Source organism: Epinephelus fuscoguttatus, linkage group LG12 (genome assembly GCF_011397635.1).
Source record: "Epinephelus fuscoguttatus linkage group LG12, E.fuscoguttatus.final_Chr_v1".
Lineage (NCBI taxonomy): Eukaryota > Metazoa > Chordata > Actinopteri > Perciformes > Serranidae > Epinephelus > Epinephelus fuscoguttatus.
This window is the reverse complement of record NC_064763.1, coordinates 20,084,852-20,098,863: the sequence shown is the minus strand read 5'-3', so window position 1 is coordinate 20,098,863 and position 14,012 is coordinate 20,084,852. Positions and strand designations below refer to the sequence as shown.

Here is a 14,012-nt window from a genome sequence, read left to right as displayed (position 1 = left end):
TTCTTTAATCACCTGGAAAAGCGAGGTCAGGCTCTGAGCACTTCTCTTGTGCCTTTTCTGTGGTTGCGAAGGACCCTTAACAAGCAGTGTATAGCCTATTTATAGCCTATCTACACTGAACAAAAATATAAACGCAACACTTTTTTGCTCCCATTTTTCATGAGCTGAACTCAAAGATCTAAAACATTTTCTATACACACAAAAGACCATTTCTCACAAATATTATTCACAAATCTGTCTAAATCTGTGTTAGTGAGCACTTCTCCTTTGCCGAGATAATCCATCCCACCTCACAGGTGTGGCATATCAAGATGCTGATTAGACAGCATGATTATTGCACAGGTGTGCCTTAGGCTGCCTTAGGATGTAAAGCTCTGGGTAGCCCTGCACTAACATGATCAACTTTTCAGTATTTATCAGGCTGAATATTTACAGAAGAAGGGAAAGATATCTGTCGGCTGTGATTGGTTTGTAACCTGACTCCTGTCTGACTGCTGAGTGTGGCCTCTTCCTGTGTCTGTCCTTTCAAATTAAATTCCCACATGGTCCAGTTATATAGGTTTTGATTTATTTTGACAAGGCGCAGCTCCTAATAGTGTTTCATGTTAGTTTGTTAGTTTTGTTTTGTTTTTTTGCAACTAAGCGACCAATGAAATCTTGCCAACTAATGACCTTTTTGCTGCTGTTCTGGTCGACTAACGTTTGGTCAACTATTAGGGAGCTTACAACAAATGCCAATCTAAGAAAAAGGGCAAGTGCTACGTTTTCTGCCCATCCTAAAAGATCTCACAAATTCAATTTGTGTAATAGCCTGCACGTTGGGACACACACAAGAGAGATAAACAAAGAGAAAGATAAATGGTTGCATCTTCCTGCTAATTTTCCTATTGAACCCTCTGGGAAAATTAGTAGGAAGAGATAACCATTAAAGTTATCTATGTCTGTATTTCTCCATTAGCTCTATAGCAGGAGCATTATGATTTAGGTCTGGTTTGATAAGACCCTTATTACTCTCATTTAGTCTACCATGTTCTCTCTGCTGCCTCGTAGCAATTTACAGCTCAGCACTGTCACGTCGGAATCCTCGCAAAGAAATTAGTTAGCCAGTTTATCAGGCAGGCAGCTGACAGTAATGACGCCGTCTGCAACAGCCGATGCATGCTTCCATACGTTTGGTGTTTAACATCACAGTGTTCACTGCATCGTAACAGGTTTGGAAGGTTTTCAGGTTCAGGAGCAGAGCAGGGGGTGAGGGGGTTGCTTCGTTTATACAATTGCACAACAGGCTGTGGGCTCTAGAGGTTTATTTTTTCCTTGGCAACAATTGATGATCCTGATGGGCAACAATCCAAAAGGAGTTGGTCTTAAATAAAATTATTGTAAATACTACAGGTGTTGCTTGAGTTTTGACGCCTTTGAGCTATCGTGTTTTCTCAAATTATGTACAGATTTTTGGGCATTCTATTATCTCAAATGGCTTGAAAATAGTGCATGTTGCTGCTGTGAATGGGAACAAAAACCTTCCCAGGGGATCATGCCCCCGACCCCTGTAGCTTTGGGCTGAACCTTAAATGTTTCAATAGCCCTTTTATACAGAGATCCGGTGATGGGGCCACAATGAAGACTATTTATTACACCAGCTTACGCAGTGGTGTTTCAGTGTAATTTTAAACGGTACGCCAACTTTCCAGAAGCATAAGAGGTGTGATGGGCTTGACATGTAACACAGCAGTGTCCACCTCTAGTGTGACATATAACATAAGACACACTTTCTAAACAATAACAAAGGCTTAATATGCAAAAACCATGCTTCACGGGAGCAGAGATGAAGTCCCGCCGGCCTCTCCCCTCGCGGCCGCTGACGCTGCCCTTCGGTGAGGAGAACGTCGGGCAAGTTATCAGAGTATTGGAGTTATCAGACTTCCCACCAGCGAGCCAAAATGAGCAGCTGACAGTAAGTGACTTAGTTAATGCTAGTGAAGTGGCCAGCTGGGCTAAGGTGCTTGGTGTTACTGTTTGGCAACAGGCTAACAAGCGAGCTACAGTTAACTGTATGGGGATAGTGTACAGTAGCATAGTTTGTCCTTGAAACCCCGGATTTCTATGGCCAAGAAATCAGGAATTTGTATGTAACACGCCACGGAAATTAGCCCCCCGCGATCGAAAGATTAGCTTAGTTTGTCGACTGTTAAGCTTCTAGTCATGTTAGCAGTCGTGTTGAGAGATTTAGCTTTCGGAGTGAAAAAGTAAGAAGAGGTTTTTGAAAGAGTAGGTGATGCTGCATGACCCCCTTTTACAGGGAGAGGATGTTCCTCCTCTTGATGCAGGTGTCACCACCGCCAGCCTTTAGGGCTGAGGCAATGGTATTGGACTTCTGAGGAATACACAGAGGGGTGTACCCCATAGTGAGATACCGAGCGAGAACAATCCTTTACCGTACCTGTTATATGGAGGTTGACCTTTTCCTCTGCTTGAAGGGTAAGGAGCCCCCAGGCCTCATTGTCTCCCCAATTTGTGAATATTTTTAGTTGCTGTTCTTATTTGAGTTAGCTGCCTGCTGGTACTAGCTGCTTCTTTACTGGCTCCCACATATAACATGTCGTCAAATCACATCACACCCATCTTGTCCTGCCGGCTGTCCTTCTTACATAGAGGTTGATTCGGCTCTGTTACTACCTTCTCTGCTGGCTTAAACGCGAGACAACTCTGTCCTCCCATTCTACAATTGTACCTTTTGTACAGAACAGCGAGGCGGAATAACAACCCGCCATACCTGCCTTGAACAGGCCGTGTCAAAGGGGCAATTGTCTGGCACTTCCCCTGACCAAGCTTTCTCTCCTGTTACTTTTTCATTTGGAGATACAAACGCACTCACCAAAAAGTCAAACTGAAATTACAATGAATGATTTGCTTGCATAGAAACCTGTTCTGTAAGTAATTAAAAAGCATCAAAAAGGGAGAAATGTATTTGGAACTTGTTCTCTTCTTTAATTGTACAGGGGCATGATGTGTCAACCACAAATGGTCTTCAAATGGCCGAACATGGACACATTGTGTTCCACCTCTGCTTGTTGAATGGGCTACTAAACATCCACCAGGGAAAAGTACACTGCTAATGTCCGTTTGCAGGCTAGATAGCTAATTAGCTGGTAAGCTGTAGCATGAACAGTTCTGACATGGTCTTTCTGACTGCAGAAGCAGGTGAAATTTGGACTAACAAACTAACAAGACGGAATTGTGATGCGTAGAGAGCCCTTTGAGCGCAGCCACTGCTGAGATACTGCATCATAGCATTTACATTAAATTCACACTCACACTCAGGGTGGCTTAGGCCACTCATTTTGCATCTTTAATTCAGTCAAACTGTAAACCAATCCCTCAAAGTCTGTCAGCCTACCTAATATACAATACCGCAGCCAAGTCACTTCATGTCACTGATTTATTTTCTTAATTAACAAGCTCCTGAGTACATTTTCAAACCACTTATTCAAGGTTCATTTTATTTATCATTTTATAACACATGGTTGCACAACACACATAGACCATATATAGGCTCTATTAAACTGCACTTACTTAAAATCTACAGCTTTCAAGCTCGTCTGTGATCCAGAGTTTAGGTTTTACTTGTGGAACACAGAGCTCTTTTCTGCTCTTTCAAACACTTTTTGAAGGCTTTCACTATTCAACAAGTGCCACTTCTTGACATGTGTGGCAATGGCAGCTTTTAGTCAAGGGCAATCCAAAAAGAGGCAGTTTTTGTTTCGTAAGAAGTTGTACCAGAACAGTGTATCCTTACTTGTAGGTTCAGCTGTATTATTCAGTTTTGAAAACTCACTTTGAGTGACAATGGAAAACACCCACGTACGATACACAAGACAAAGTAGTGCAAATTAGTAATGGGTAAAATCGAGTTGTATGACCTTGATTTTAAAAACCTGTAGTTTGACGTTCTGTTTAGACATTGGTGCAGAGGCAGATCGGGGTATGTGGAGTGGGCGACTTTCAGGACTCATAGCTCCTGAATGTTTTCCTCTAATACCAAGAATCTATTCGGTTCTTAAAATATCTTCAACTCTGTGTCTTGTTTTGTTTATCTTATTATACTATTCTCTAAAGACACCTTATATAATTCAGTAAATGTTCTTCTTTTGGCCTAAAATTAAATTCAGAGTATTGAAGACCACATTTACTTGGCATTGTGAGGAATCCAGCCCGGATTATTGTGACATGGATTTAGATGTAGCAGATTTGTGAGCCAAGTGTTCATTCTGTGAACTCTACTACAGCATTGTATATATATAAAAAAAAGAATAGAATAAAAAAGAAGTCCTTTATTGTCATTGTACCAGTGCAATGACATTTAAAAGCTACAACTGTACACAGTGCAAGTTAAAAGGAACAACAGGTGACAACCCAGATAATTACCTTCATCACATCACCAATAAATAAGAATAAAATAAATAATAATCAGTAATAAGAGGCAGATGTTGTTATTGCACTTGATGTATGTAATGTCACTCAGACTGGAAATGAGAATCGAGACAGATTATGAGGTTTGTGAGGGTTTTAAAAGATAAAATGAGAAAGGCCAAAACTAAAAACAAGAAAATAAATGGGAAATAACATCAACAGCAATAAAATAGACAGCTCAGATAAAGTCAGGATATGCTTTCCAACAGAAGTATGTTTTTAGGAGAGACTTAAGTGACTCAGACAGCCTTATATCCTCGGGCAGGTCGTTCCAGAGCCTCAGGGCCCTGATTGCAAAAGCTCTGTCCCCTTTGGTCTTCAGTCTGGACTGTGGAACAAGCAGAAGACTTCTGCCCACTGATCTCAAACTACGCAGAGGTTCATAAGAGACTAAAGAATCTGAAATGTAATCTGGAGCCAGGCCATGAAGAGCCTTATAAGTAATCAATAAGCTTTTAAAGTCAATCCTTAAACAAACAGGGTGCCAATGTAAAGAGGCTAAAATCAGTGTGATGTGGTCGTGCTTCTTGGCTTGGAGTCTTTGCAAGGTATTTTGTTCAAGACAGGAATAAAGGCTGTTGCCTATGTGGAGCCGCAAAACGTATCAAGCCTTATAATGAAGGTAACACAGCCTATTAAATCTAAATTAGCTTGTCAACATCACAAATAGGTCTAAATGAGCATTCATTAATATGTTTTACCACCAGGTGGCACTGCAGTGGGCTATTTATGATTATTTGCATCTTTGACTTTGCAAAGTTTCATGGTAAAAGCCAATGGATCTCTTCATGCACAATTTAATTCTGTTTTCTTTCAAAACTTTTCATTTTTAGGAAACTTTTTTAGTTTAGTTGCCAAAATTTGTTTAAAAAAACATTTATTCAGTATAGGCTACACATTTTTACAATTGGAGAATGTCAGAATCACTTTAGGCCAGGGGGCCAATTGTGGCTCGCAGACCAATTCTAATTGGCCCATGGCTTGACTTTCAAAATATACCATATGTGGCCCTTTACACAATAATGGTTAATCGAGCAAGATCACTTTGCATTTTTACATTTCACCTCACAATGATAGGACTATCATACAATTTGTAGACAGGCATCAAGTAGTAATAGTTCATTAAATGATAAAAATGGTTTCATTTGTCTCACCCTCTTTTTTTTTTTTTTTTTTAAACCCATTTGATTTAAAAACATTTATTCAGTATAGGCTACACATTTTTACAATTGGAGAATGTCAGAATCACTTTAGACCAGGGGGCCAATTCAGGCCTACAGCATTGATCAATACAAATTAAAAATGTTGAAAACACCTTGCAGCTTTTTTTTTTCTGTCATAGCCAGAGTGAGCCATTGGAGAGGGGCTAAAAAGCCTCCAGAGCCACAGGTTGTCTACCCCTGGTATAGGCACAAAAACCACTTGGTTATTGTTATGAACAGATCATGTTTTGGCCCAAAATAGTTTTGTGGCAGAATCCCTGCTGGAAAAGCAGGTATGTCATGGTAGACAACTACTTTTTGTAGCACTATCCTCACTGGAAAAACAGCAACATGTGTTGTTGCATAAACAAGACTTGGAGGCTCAGACATGAAGTTGTACATTTGAGGGTTTACTCACGAGGAAGCCAAAGAATTAGTACATCATGACAATTTATAGTGTCTGACAAACAAGTAGCATCAGTTGACACACCTGCAGCTTTCCAGTAGACATTAAAAGGTGTTTCCTGTCACTTAAGCATCTGTTTTCCTGTCATTCAGACAACCAGCTCTGAGAACAAATGCTTCTCCGCACATGACCAGATTTGGCCAGAATTGTGTCAGAGAGAGTGTCAAAGTCACATCAGGATAACAACAGCCTACATCTGGTCACGCGCACCATATATTACACATTAAGAGTTTATGCCAGGTCATTGACACTATACGCGTCGCTGGAAGACATTCCCATTAAGTCCCTAAAAAGCCACTGGTCACACAGCAATGACTCCACCATCCCCTCCACCTCCTGATGATAATATCAGCTCGTACACTATGTAACTAGAAATGTTGATATTATTCATATGAAACGTGCCAATGTAATGTATTCATGGTTTGCAGAAACATACAGTGCCAACTCTTTCTGTTGGCGACTGGGCTGATATTCTGCTGCCACAACCTACATTTATGCTGTCCTCTCCTCACAGTCGCAGACAGTCAGTTTATGTTAAACCACAATATTAAAAAGGGTGAGAGACAGAGAGAGAGGCAGGCAAAGTGACAGACAATGCTGTCCAGTCTTGCATATGATTCGACAGACAATAAAATGTATTAACATATCCTGCAATAAACACTGCACAAAAGTGGATATTGCAGAGCAGTAATTAAATGAATAGGCCTTCTGAGTCACAGGCAGATGACTCACACTACTAAAACATGTTATCTGCTTTTTCATGTTTCACAAATTAGCCTGTTTATTAATTAATTTCTTGTATTCAGCATTCCATTTTCTAATTACCGTTTGCGGGCCTACTTTTGACCTTCAGAGGAGAAAGCTACAGATGAGAAAACCAGTTCTTGTTTTGTACTTTCATGTCTTCTGTGTGCTGAGTTAGAGATGCACTCTGTTAAATGGCTTTTACACAAATGTAGCTGTGAGTAAAATGAAAGCATTGATTCATTTGTTGGGAGCAACAAAGAGAATCAAAACAAAAAGAATCTAGGTTGTTTATTGTCTCACAGCAACTTTTTAATAGGCTTCTTCTTTTTTTTGCTTCTTTTGCATTTCAAAGGACCCAACCAACGGCTACTACAGTGTCAACACCTTCAACGAGCACCACGCCACTCCCACCATGTCCCTGGCCCCCAGCCAGACTCCCGACGTAGTCCGAAGCCCACCCGCTGGAACTATGACCGTTGGCAAGCAGCGGGTGCCCACCGGCATGTCCTTCACCAACATCTACAACACCCTGGGTGCTGGCCCCAACCGCCTGTACGACTACAGCCAGCGCTTTGTCCTGGGCATGGGCAGCAGCTCCATTGAACTGTGCGAGCGGGAGTTTCAGCGGAGCTCCCTCAGCGACTCCAGCTCCTTCATCGACACACAGTGTGACAGCAGCGTCAGCAGCTACAGCAAGCAGGACGGCTATGTTCAGTTCGACAAGGACAGCAAGACCTCGGCCTCGTCCTCCTCCCACTATTCTCAGTCCTCCTCCCAGAACTCAGACCTCACCAGGCCTCTGCAGAAACGCATGCAGACGCATGTCTAACAGCTCCTGGGGCCTTGACTGGGATCACGAGGATGGAAGGGATGTTCCAAAGAGCCATTTTACCTACACAGATCAAATGTTGTTTTTTTTCTTCCCAGTGCAGAGGGACATGACACGGTTTGTAGATGCCAACTTTTGAAGCTGTACACCTTGATGAAACCCGCCGGAATCAAAGTGTGACTTCTTAATCATGAGCCAACTTAAAAAAAAAAAAAAAAAAAAAAATCACGACAATCATTTGTCTGCTTTTCTCTGCTCATAAGAAACAAACACAGTACTTTGCTGCTGTTCCCATTTTTTCCACTTGGTAAACTGCCTTGACATATGAACCGAGTGGCAGAGTGATGGTTAGTTACAGAGAGAATATCAGACAAAAACTATCAGAGAAAAAGTAACAAGCGGATTTTTTTTATTAATGAGAAAATTCTGGGTGTTGCGAGCTTGGCTGCTCTTGTGCCATTCACAGCACTGAGGGTATTGTTAAAATCAGAAAATGGCTCTTCTCATGAGCACCTCGGAGGAAAAAAAATGTATGTGAGCTGGCAGCAAGCTCTGTTAGATGTCAGTCATTTCCTGTACATCAGTTACCGCACCGCCCTGGCGATGATTAATGCTAGTTGCATTAGAAATGGGTTTCTCTTTTGTATAATGTGCTGTACATTGTTTTGGCTCTTTAATGGCTATTATTTTTCAGACATTGTGAGATTTGTTTCGCCTTTCAGTGTATGCTTTGCGAAAGATCATTCCTCATGAACTGATCACAGAATGCATGGAGAAGTGGACGTGTCATCATGCCCAACACACACAAAGGCAACCTTCAGATGCTTTTGTTCAGTCATCTGCTGCTTTCGGAAACTATTTTTTCCTGTTTCCCTCTTGAAAGGACCTTATGATGTTTACAAGTGTAGTGCAAGGGTATTGAGATCTGTACTTTTCCCATTTAATGTGAGACACTTGCAGCTTGTGTGTGTACTGTATCTCTGGGAAGCACTTTCTAGCTGCCAGAGCAGGTTTGTCATTTCCATATTTGGCTGATATCGTGTTGTTTACACTAGAGCTCTGTAAAACCCAGCATTTTGTGTACTGTGATTTGACTACTGAATGACATGGGGTGAAGATAAAGTGAGATTCCTGCTGTCTGTCTTTCTTTTGGGGACTTTGATGCCCACTGTTTTAAGTGAGCCAGAAAGCTAGAGCTGGAGACAAAATGCTATCATTAGTTTGAAGCCTGACAATTAGACTGCTGCACTCAAGAACAATGACTTCAAAAGGGACGAGCAACCACATGTACTACCACAAATATCAGTTTGAGTACTTCTATGAGGAAATTAAGATAAGCCGATCCGAAAACGATTATGAGTTCCTGGGTTTAATAGGCCATCAGTCAAAGCAGCCACACAATAAAACCATGCTGCAACAAGTGTTCAGGATCCAAAAGGGCAATCAGCCAATACAAATGATGGACAACTCCAGTGTGACACAGCCGAGGAACACAAATAAAAAGGTTAAAGTTTGTCTGGAAGGGATGTGGACGGAGTGAAGAAAGCACAAATTGGTACATTGCATAACTACTCATGTTCTACAAATGAATATAACTGAATAGCATGGGTTGATGTACTGTCATAACTAAGCACTTACAAATGTATTTGGCTCACTCTTACTGTGTAATAAAATGAATCTCATCATGTTTGGCGATCCCACCTTACATTTGGGGATTTCTGTTGTGAACATACATTACTGTACAGAAAGAAAGATTTTGTGCCAACATTGTGTTTTGATTAAAGAAAACTACAATATACCTCAATGCCATGTGATTGGAGGTATTTTTTCCTCTGTGGTCTCCGTTACAGATGGTTGATGTGCTGTTGCTATGATTTTCATTGGTTAAACTTGCTGAAACTAGAAAAACAAACCTACATATTTGTACTGATTGATCTATTCATTGAAGAAGTAAGAAGTGGCTTGCAAAATGTCCAAAACAAAGAATTGATCTTGCTCTTTAGAAGCAGAGAACAGTGAATAAGAAAACTTCTTATAAGAATATACAGCACGCCTATGGCCGGGATGAGAGTCAGCACCTTCAAGTCTGAGGACATGGTTCTCTGCTGGAAAATGGTGGATTTCCCCGTCTGGGTCAGGAGACAGTTACTGCCCCAAGCGAGGGAGTTCAAGTATCTTGGGGGCTTATTCACGAGTGAGGGTAGAATGAAGCGTGAGATGGATCGGCAGTCTGGCTCAGCGTCTGCAGTGATGCTGGGGCTGTGCTAGACTGTCGTGGTGAAGAGAGAGTTGAGCCAGAAAGGAAAGCTTTCGATTTACTGGTCCATCTACAGTGGTGGAAAAAAGTTTTCGGACACCCTTAAAATTTTACACAATCTCAAATATTATCATGAAATATTTGTGGAAAAATCTTTTTTGTGTTTCAAAAGGTGTGGCTGCATTAGACAGATACAAACAAATACAAATTATATTTTTTTGTTTATTGTTTACAAGAAAAACTAACAAAACTAAATTCTTGATAGTTTCAATATGTCAGTTCTCAACATTGTCGGTATCAAAGTCAACAAATAACAGAGAATGTGTTCAAAACTGAACAAAAAAAAAATAAACCATCACATCATCAAATTAATATTTAGTAGTCCTGCCACTGGCACGTAGTAGAGCTCTAATCCTGGCTGGCATGTTCCCCATGAGCCTTTCACACTGTTGAGGGGTAATCTTGTCCCATTCTTCTTGAATTACTGCTTTTAATTCTTCTAAATTCTTTGGTTTATGCTTTGAAACAGACCTTTTGATAATCCACCACAGATTTTCAGGCTAGCTAGCCAGTTTTTACCTCGACGGAACAGTGCACGCGCAGAAGGGAGCATGTGGGTTTCGAGAATGGTACAATACTTGGTAGAGTTCAATGTGCCATCACAGACAGTGAGATGACCAACACCAGCAGCACTCATGCATCCCCAAACCATGATACTGCCTCCACCATGCTTGACAGTAGGTACTGTACATGCTGGAGATAATGCTTCGCCTGGCCTTCTGCGTACCCTCACATTAGTAGGAGGAAGATAAAGCTGGAAACTGGACTCATCTGACCACAAAATCTTCTTCCAATTCCTGGCTGTCCAGTTCTTGTGTGCCTGGGCCCAACGACGCCGGGCTAACCTCTGTCTCTCATTGATCAGGGGCTTCTTGATAGCCTTGCAGGACCTTAAGCCATGATCTAAAAGTCGGCCACGTACAGTGCAGGTGGAACACTGGACACCAGTTTGGTTTGACCACTGCTGCTGAAGCTCCTGTGATGTCATTCGTGGTTTTGCCTGCACATGCGGATCAGGATGCGGTCATTTCTTGCTGAAGAAACCTTGACGCCCAGATCTTGGTTTGTCTTCCAAGCTGTTGGTTCGTCTGTATTTCTGCAGAGTGTATCCAACTGCTGAAGGACTGCATCTGCACTTCCTGGCTATCGGGCGGCAGCTGTACCCTTCCTGGCTGAGAATCTTTATCTTCAGGTGTGTTTCCTGCGTTAGGTTCCTTGTTTTAGCCATTTTTGTGTCTGAAGAACTTTCAAATGTGCTGGCTTTATGTAGACACGAAGCTTGGCAACAAAAATTGTGTCTTTTAATAAAAAGAACGACCTTCATCACTGGTACCAAAATGACCCAATACTCAAAATTTCTTATGTATTTTTATGGAGCCAATCAATTTTAGGTTTTTAATGGCTTTTTTAGGATTTATTTAGTATTTTGGCTGTGACTGTACTAAAAGAAATTGCACTTGAAGACCTAAGAGTGATTCTTAATGCAATATTTCACAAATGCATGGGGTGTCCGAAAACTTTTTTCCACCACTGTACATCCCAGCCCTCACCTGTGGTCATAGCTATGGGTAATGACCGAGAGAATAAGGTCACGGATACAAGTGGCTAAAATGTGTTTCCTCAGATGGGTGGCTGGGCTCAGCCTTTGAGATAGGGTAAGGAGCTCGGACAACCGGAGGGGGCTTCGGAGTAGAGCCACTGCTCCTTTGTGAAAGGGGTCAGTTACAGGCATCTGATCAGGATACCTCCAGTTGGAGGTGTTCTGTGCACGTCCCACTAGTAGGAGGCCCCGGGGCAGACCTAGAATACGCTGGAGGGATTACATATCTCGTCTGGCCTGGGAACGCCTCTGGGTCCCCTAGGAGGAACTGGAAAGCGTTGCTGGGGAGAGGGATGTCCGGAATGCTTTGCTCGGCCTGCTGCCCCCACAACCCGGCTTCGGATAAGAGGTTGAAAATGGATGGATGGACGGATGTATGGATGGATTTCATTTCTGTAAAGAAAACTCAACAAAATTATTATTTTTCAAGTTAAAGGTAGGGTCTGGAGGATTTTCCATTTGCTGTTTGTAAACACACATTCAAATTTGGCCCCTCCTATCAGGCTCAACTGTGCGCTGCCCCTACCCCTCCCGGCAGTTGGGAGTTAACGTTACACAAAATGATTCAAAGCTCAATCCTCACACTACATCAAGCCATATATTAGCTAAACATAAAGTTATTTGCATTGGTTGATATTCGGAATTAGCCTCCACAACAAACTACGCAGGAATTACAGTTGTTGTAATGGATAAGTTGATAAATTAGCAAACTACCACAAGCTAACCGGCCTGTATTTGGGATTTACCTGTCCAACAGAAAGCAGGCCAACTCCGCGTTGCTGTACATCCCGAGCCTCTCCTTCAATGTTCGAAAGTGGGTGAAAGCCACCCCGATATTCACATGAGTTTTGGCCCGTGCTCTATCGGCTTGACCCTTTGCCTCACTCACATTTAATTTCCTTTTCGTCGTGGGTACGTCTGTATCCGCCATTTCTCCTGGGTGTACAGAGCCCGGAGGTACGGAAGAAGGCTTCACAGAAGAGGACCAGGCAAGGCTCACGCTGGTGCACGCTCGGACACGCTCGGGCACGCTCAGCCATGGCACCTGTGCTCTCTCATTGGCTGGAGAAATCTCCGCCCAGAAGGCGGGAGCTCTGCAAACAGAGTCACCACCACACATGAGTAGAAGCCCATAGGTGATGATTAAGCAGGATTTCATTTGTATATGTCTATATTTTGTTTTGTTTGAAAATCCTCCAGATCCTACCTTTAAGATATCATTTAAAATAGAAACTTAAAATCTCTCAGGATAAGGGCACAATAAAGACCTGAACAGTTACAGAGTCTTCACTCTCTGCAAAAACAGCCTCGACCTACATTAGAAAAGTACTCAGTCACAACAACCAAAGAGATAACAGAACAATGGCCAAGTGTGAGGGAGAAGAAAATACTGAATTTGTCAAAAAAAAAAAAAGCCTATTAAATATGCATGATGGTTTAAAATTTTGAGAATACATAATACTGAGAATCTTATAAAAAGTTCCCCAAAATATCAGGAAAATCCATCTCTGATTAAATATTCACAGGAAATAATCTGCTCCAAATTCATTCAAATCACTTGTTCTACACAAATTTCCTGCAGTTCTTGTGTAAATGACGGGTTAATTGGAAAGTTTATCAGTTGTTCTATACTGTTATTGTTATGCACTGAATTAAGTATGAAATATCCATTTCATTTGTCACTTAGTCAGGGGTTGTCAGTTTACTCAATGATAGGGGTCCTATCAAGGGGTCCCTTAAGGAAAAAGGTTGGGAAGCACTTATTTAAGTGATTCATTATGTATTCTCAGAACCCATCAGCTATCTAGCCTCTGGGGGCAACGGCCAATATTTTGAGAGATCCAGTGTAACAAGCGGATATCAGGGCCAGATATATTTTTAAAAAGCTAAAATGAAGCTAAATTGTTGTTAGGTAATAGCCCATGAGTAACAAGATTGCCAGTGTGTACCACCTCTCCACCCAGACTGTTTACCTGCCTCTCAAAGAGATAGGTCAATACTACTTGGACTACAAACAGGCACCAGAATGATTTCAATACCAAAACCTTGCCCCATGTGCTACAGAATCTGCACACATATGCAGGTATCTGTTTATAGAGATCATTTATCAAGCAAAAATGCCCAAAACTCTTTGGATCCAGTTTCTGAAATGTGATAGTTTACTGCTTTTCTCTGTTTTGTATCAGTTTAGCTTGAAAAACTTTGAGTTTCACCTATCTGATCAAACAAAACAAGACATTTGGAGACATCACATTGGCTTCTGGTTGGGAAATGTTGCAGTTTTGTTTGACAATTTTCTTACATTTGAGACAAAACGATTAATCGACTACCAACATTTATTCGATAATAATCATTGACATCATGCCTCAGAACCATCTTGA

At 41.6% G+C, this 14,012-nt stretch overlaps 1 protein-coding gene across 2 annotated transcripts in view; it reads left to right on the top strand.

Annotated features, from left to right (window-relative positions):
- Nucleotides 1–9,503, top strand: part of kirrel3a (kirre like nephrin family adhesion molecule 3a) — a 300,742-nt gene extending 291,239 nt beyond the window's left edge. For both annotated transcript variants that reach the window (XM_049593140.1, XM_049593141.1), the window contains one exon: nucleotides 7,238–9,503. In XM_049593140.1, coding sequence (XP_049449097.1) covers nucleotides 7,238–7,714 — 477 coding nt within the window. In that variant the 3' untranslated portion in view covers nucleotides 7,715–9,503. The remainder of the gene's footprint in view (nucleotides 1–7,237) is intronic.
- The last annotated feature ends 4,509 nt before the right edge of the window (nucleotides 9,504–14,012 follow it).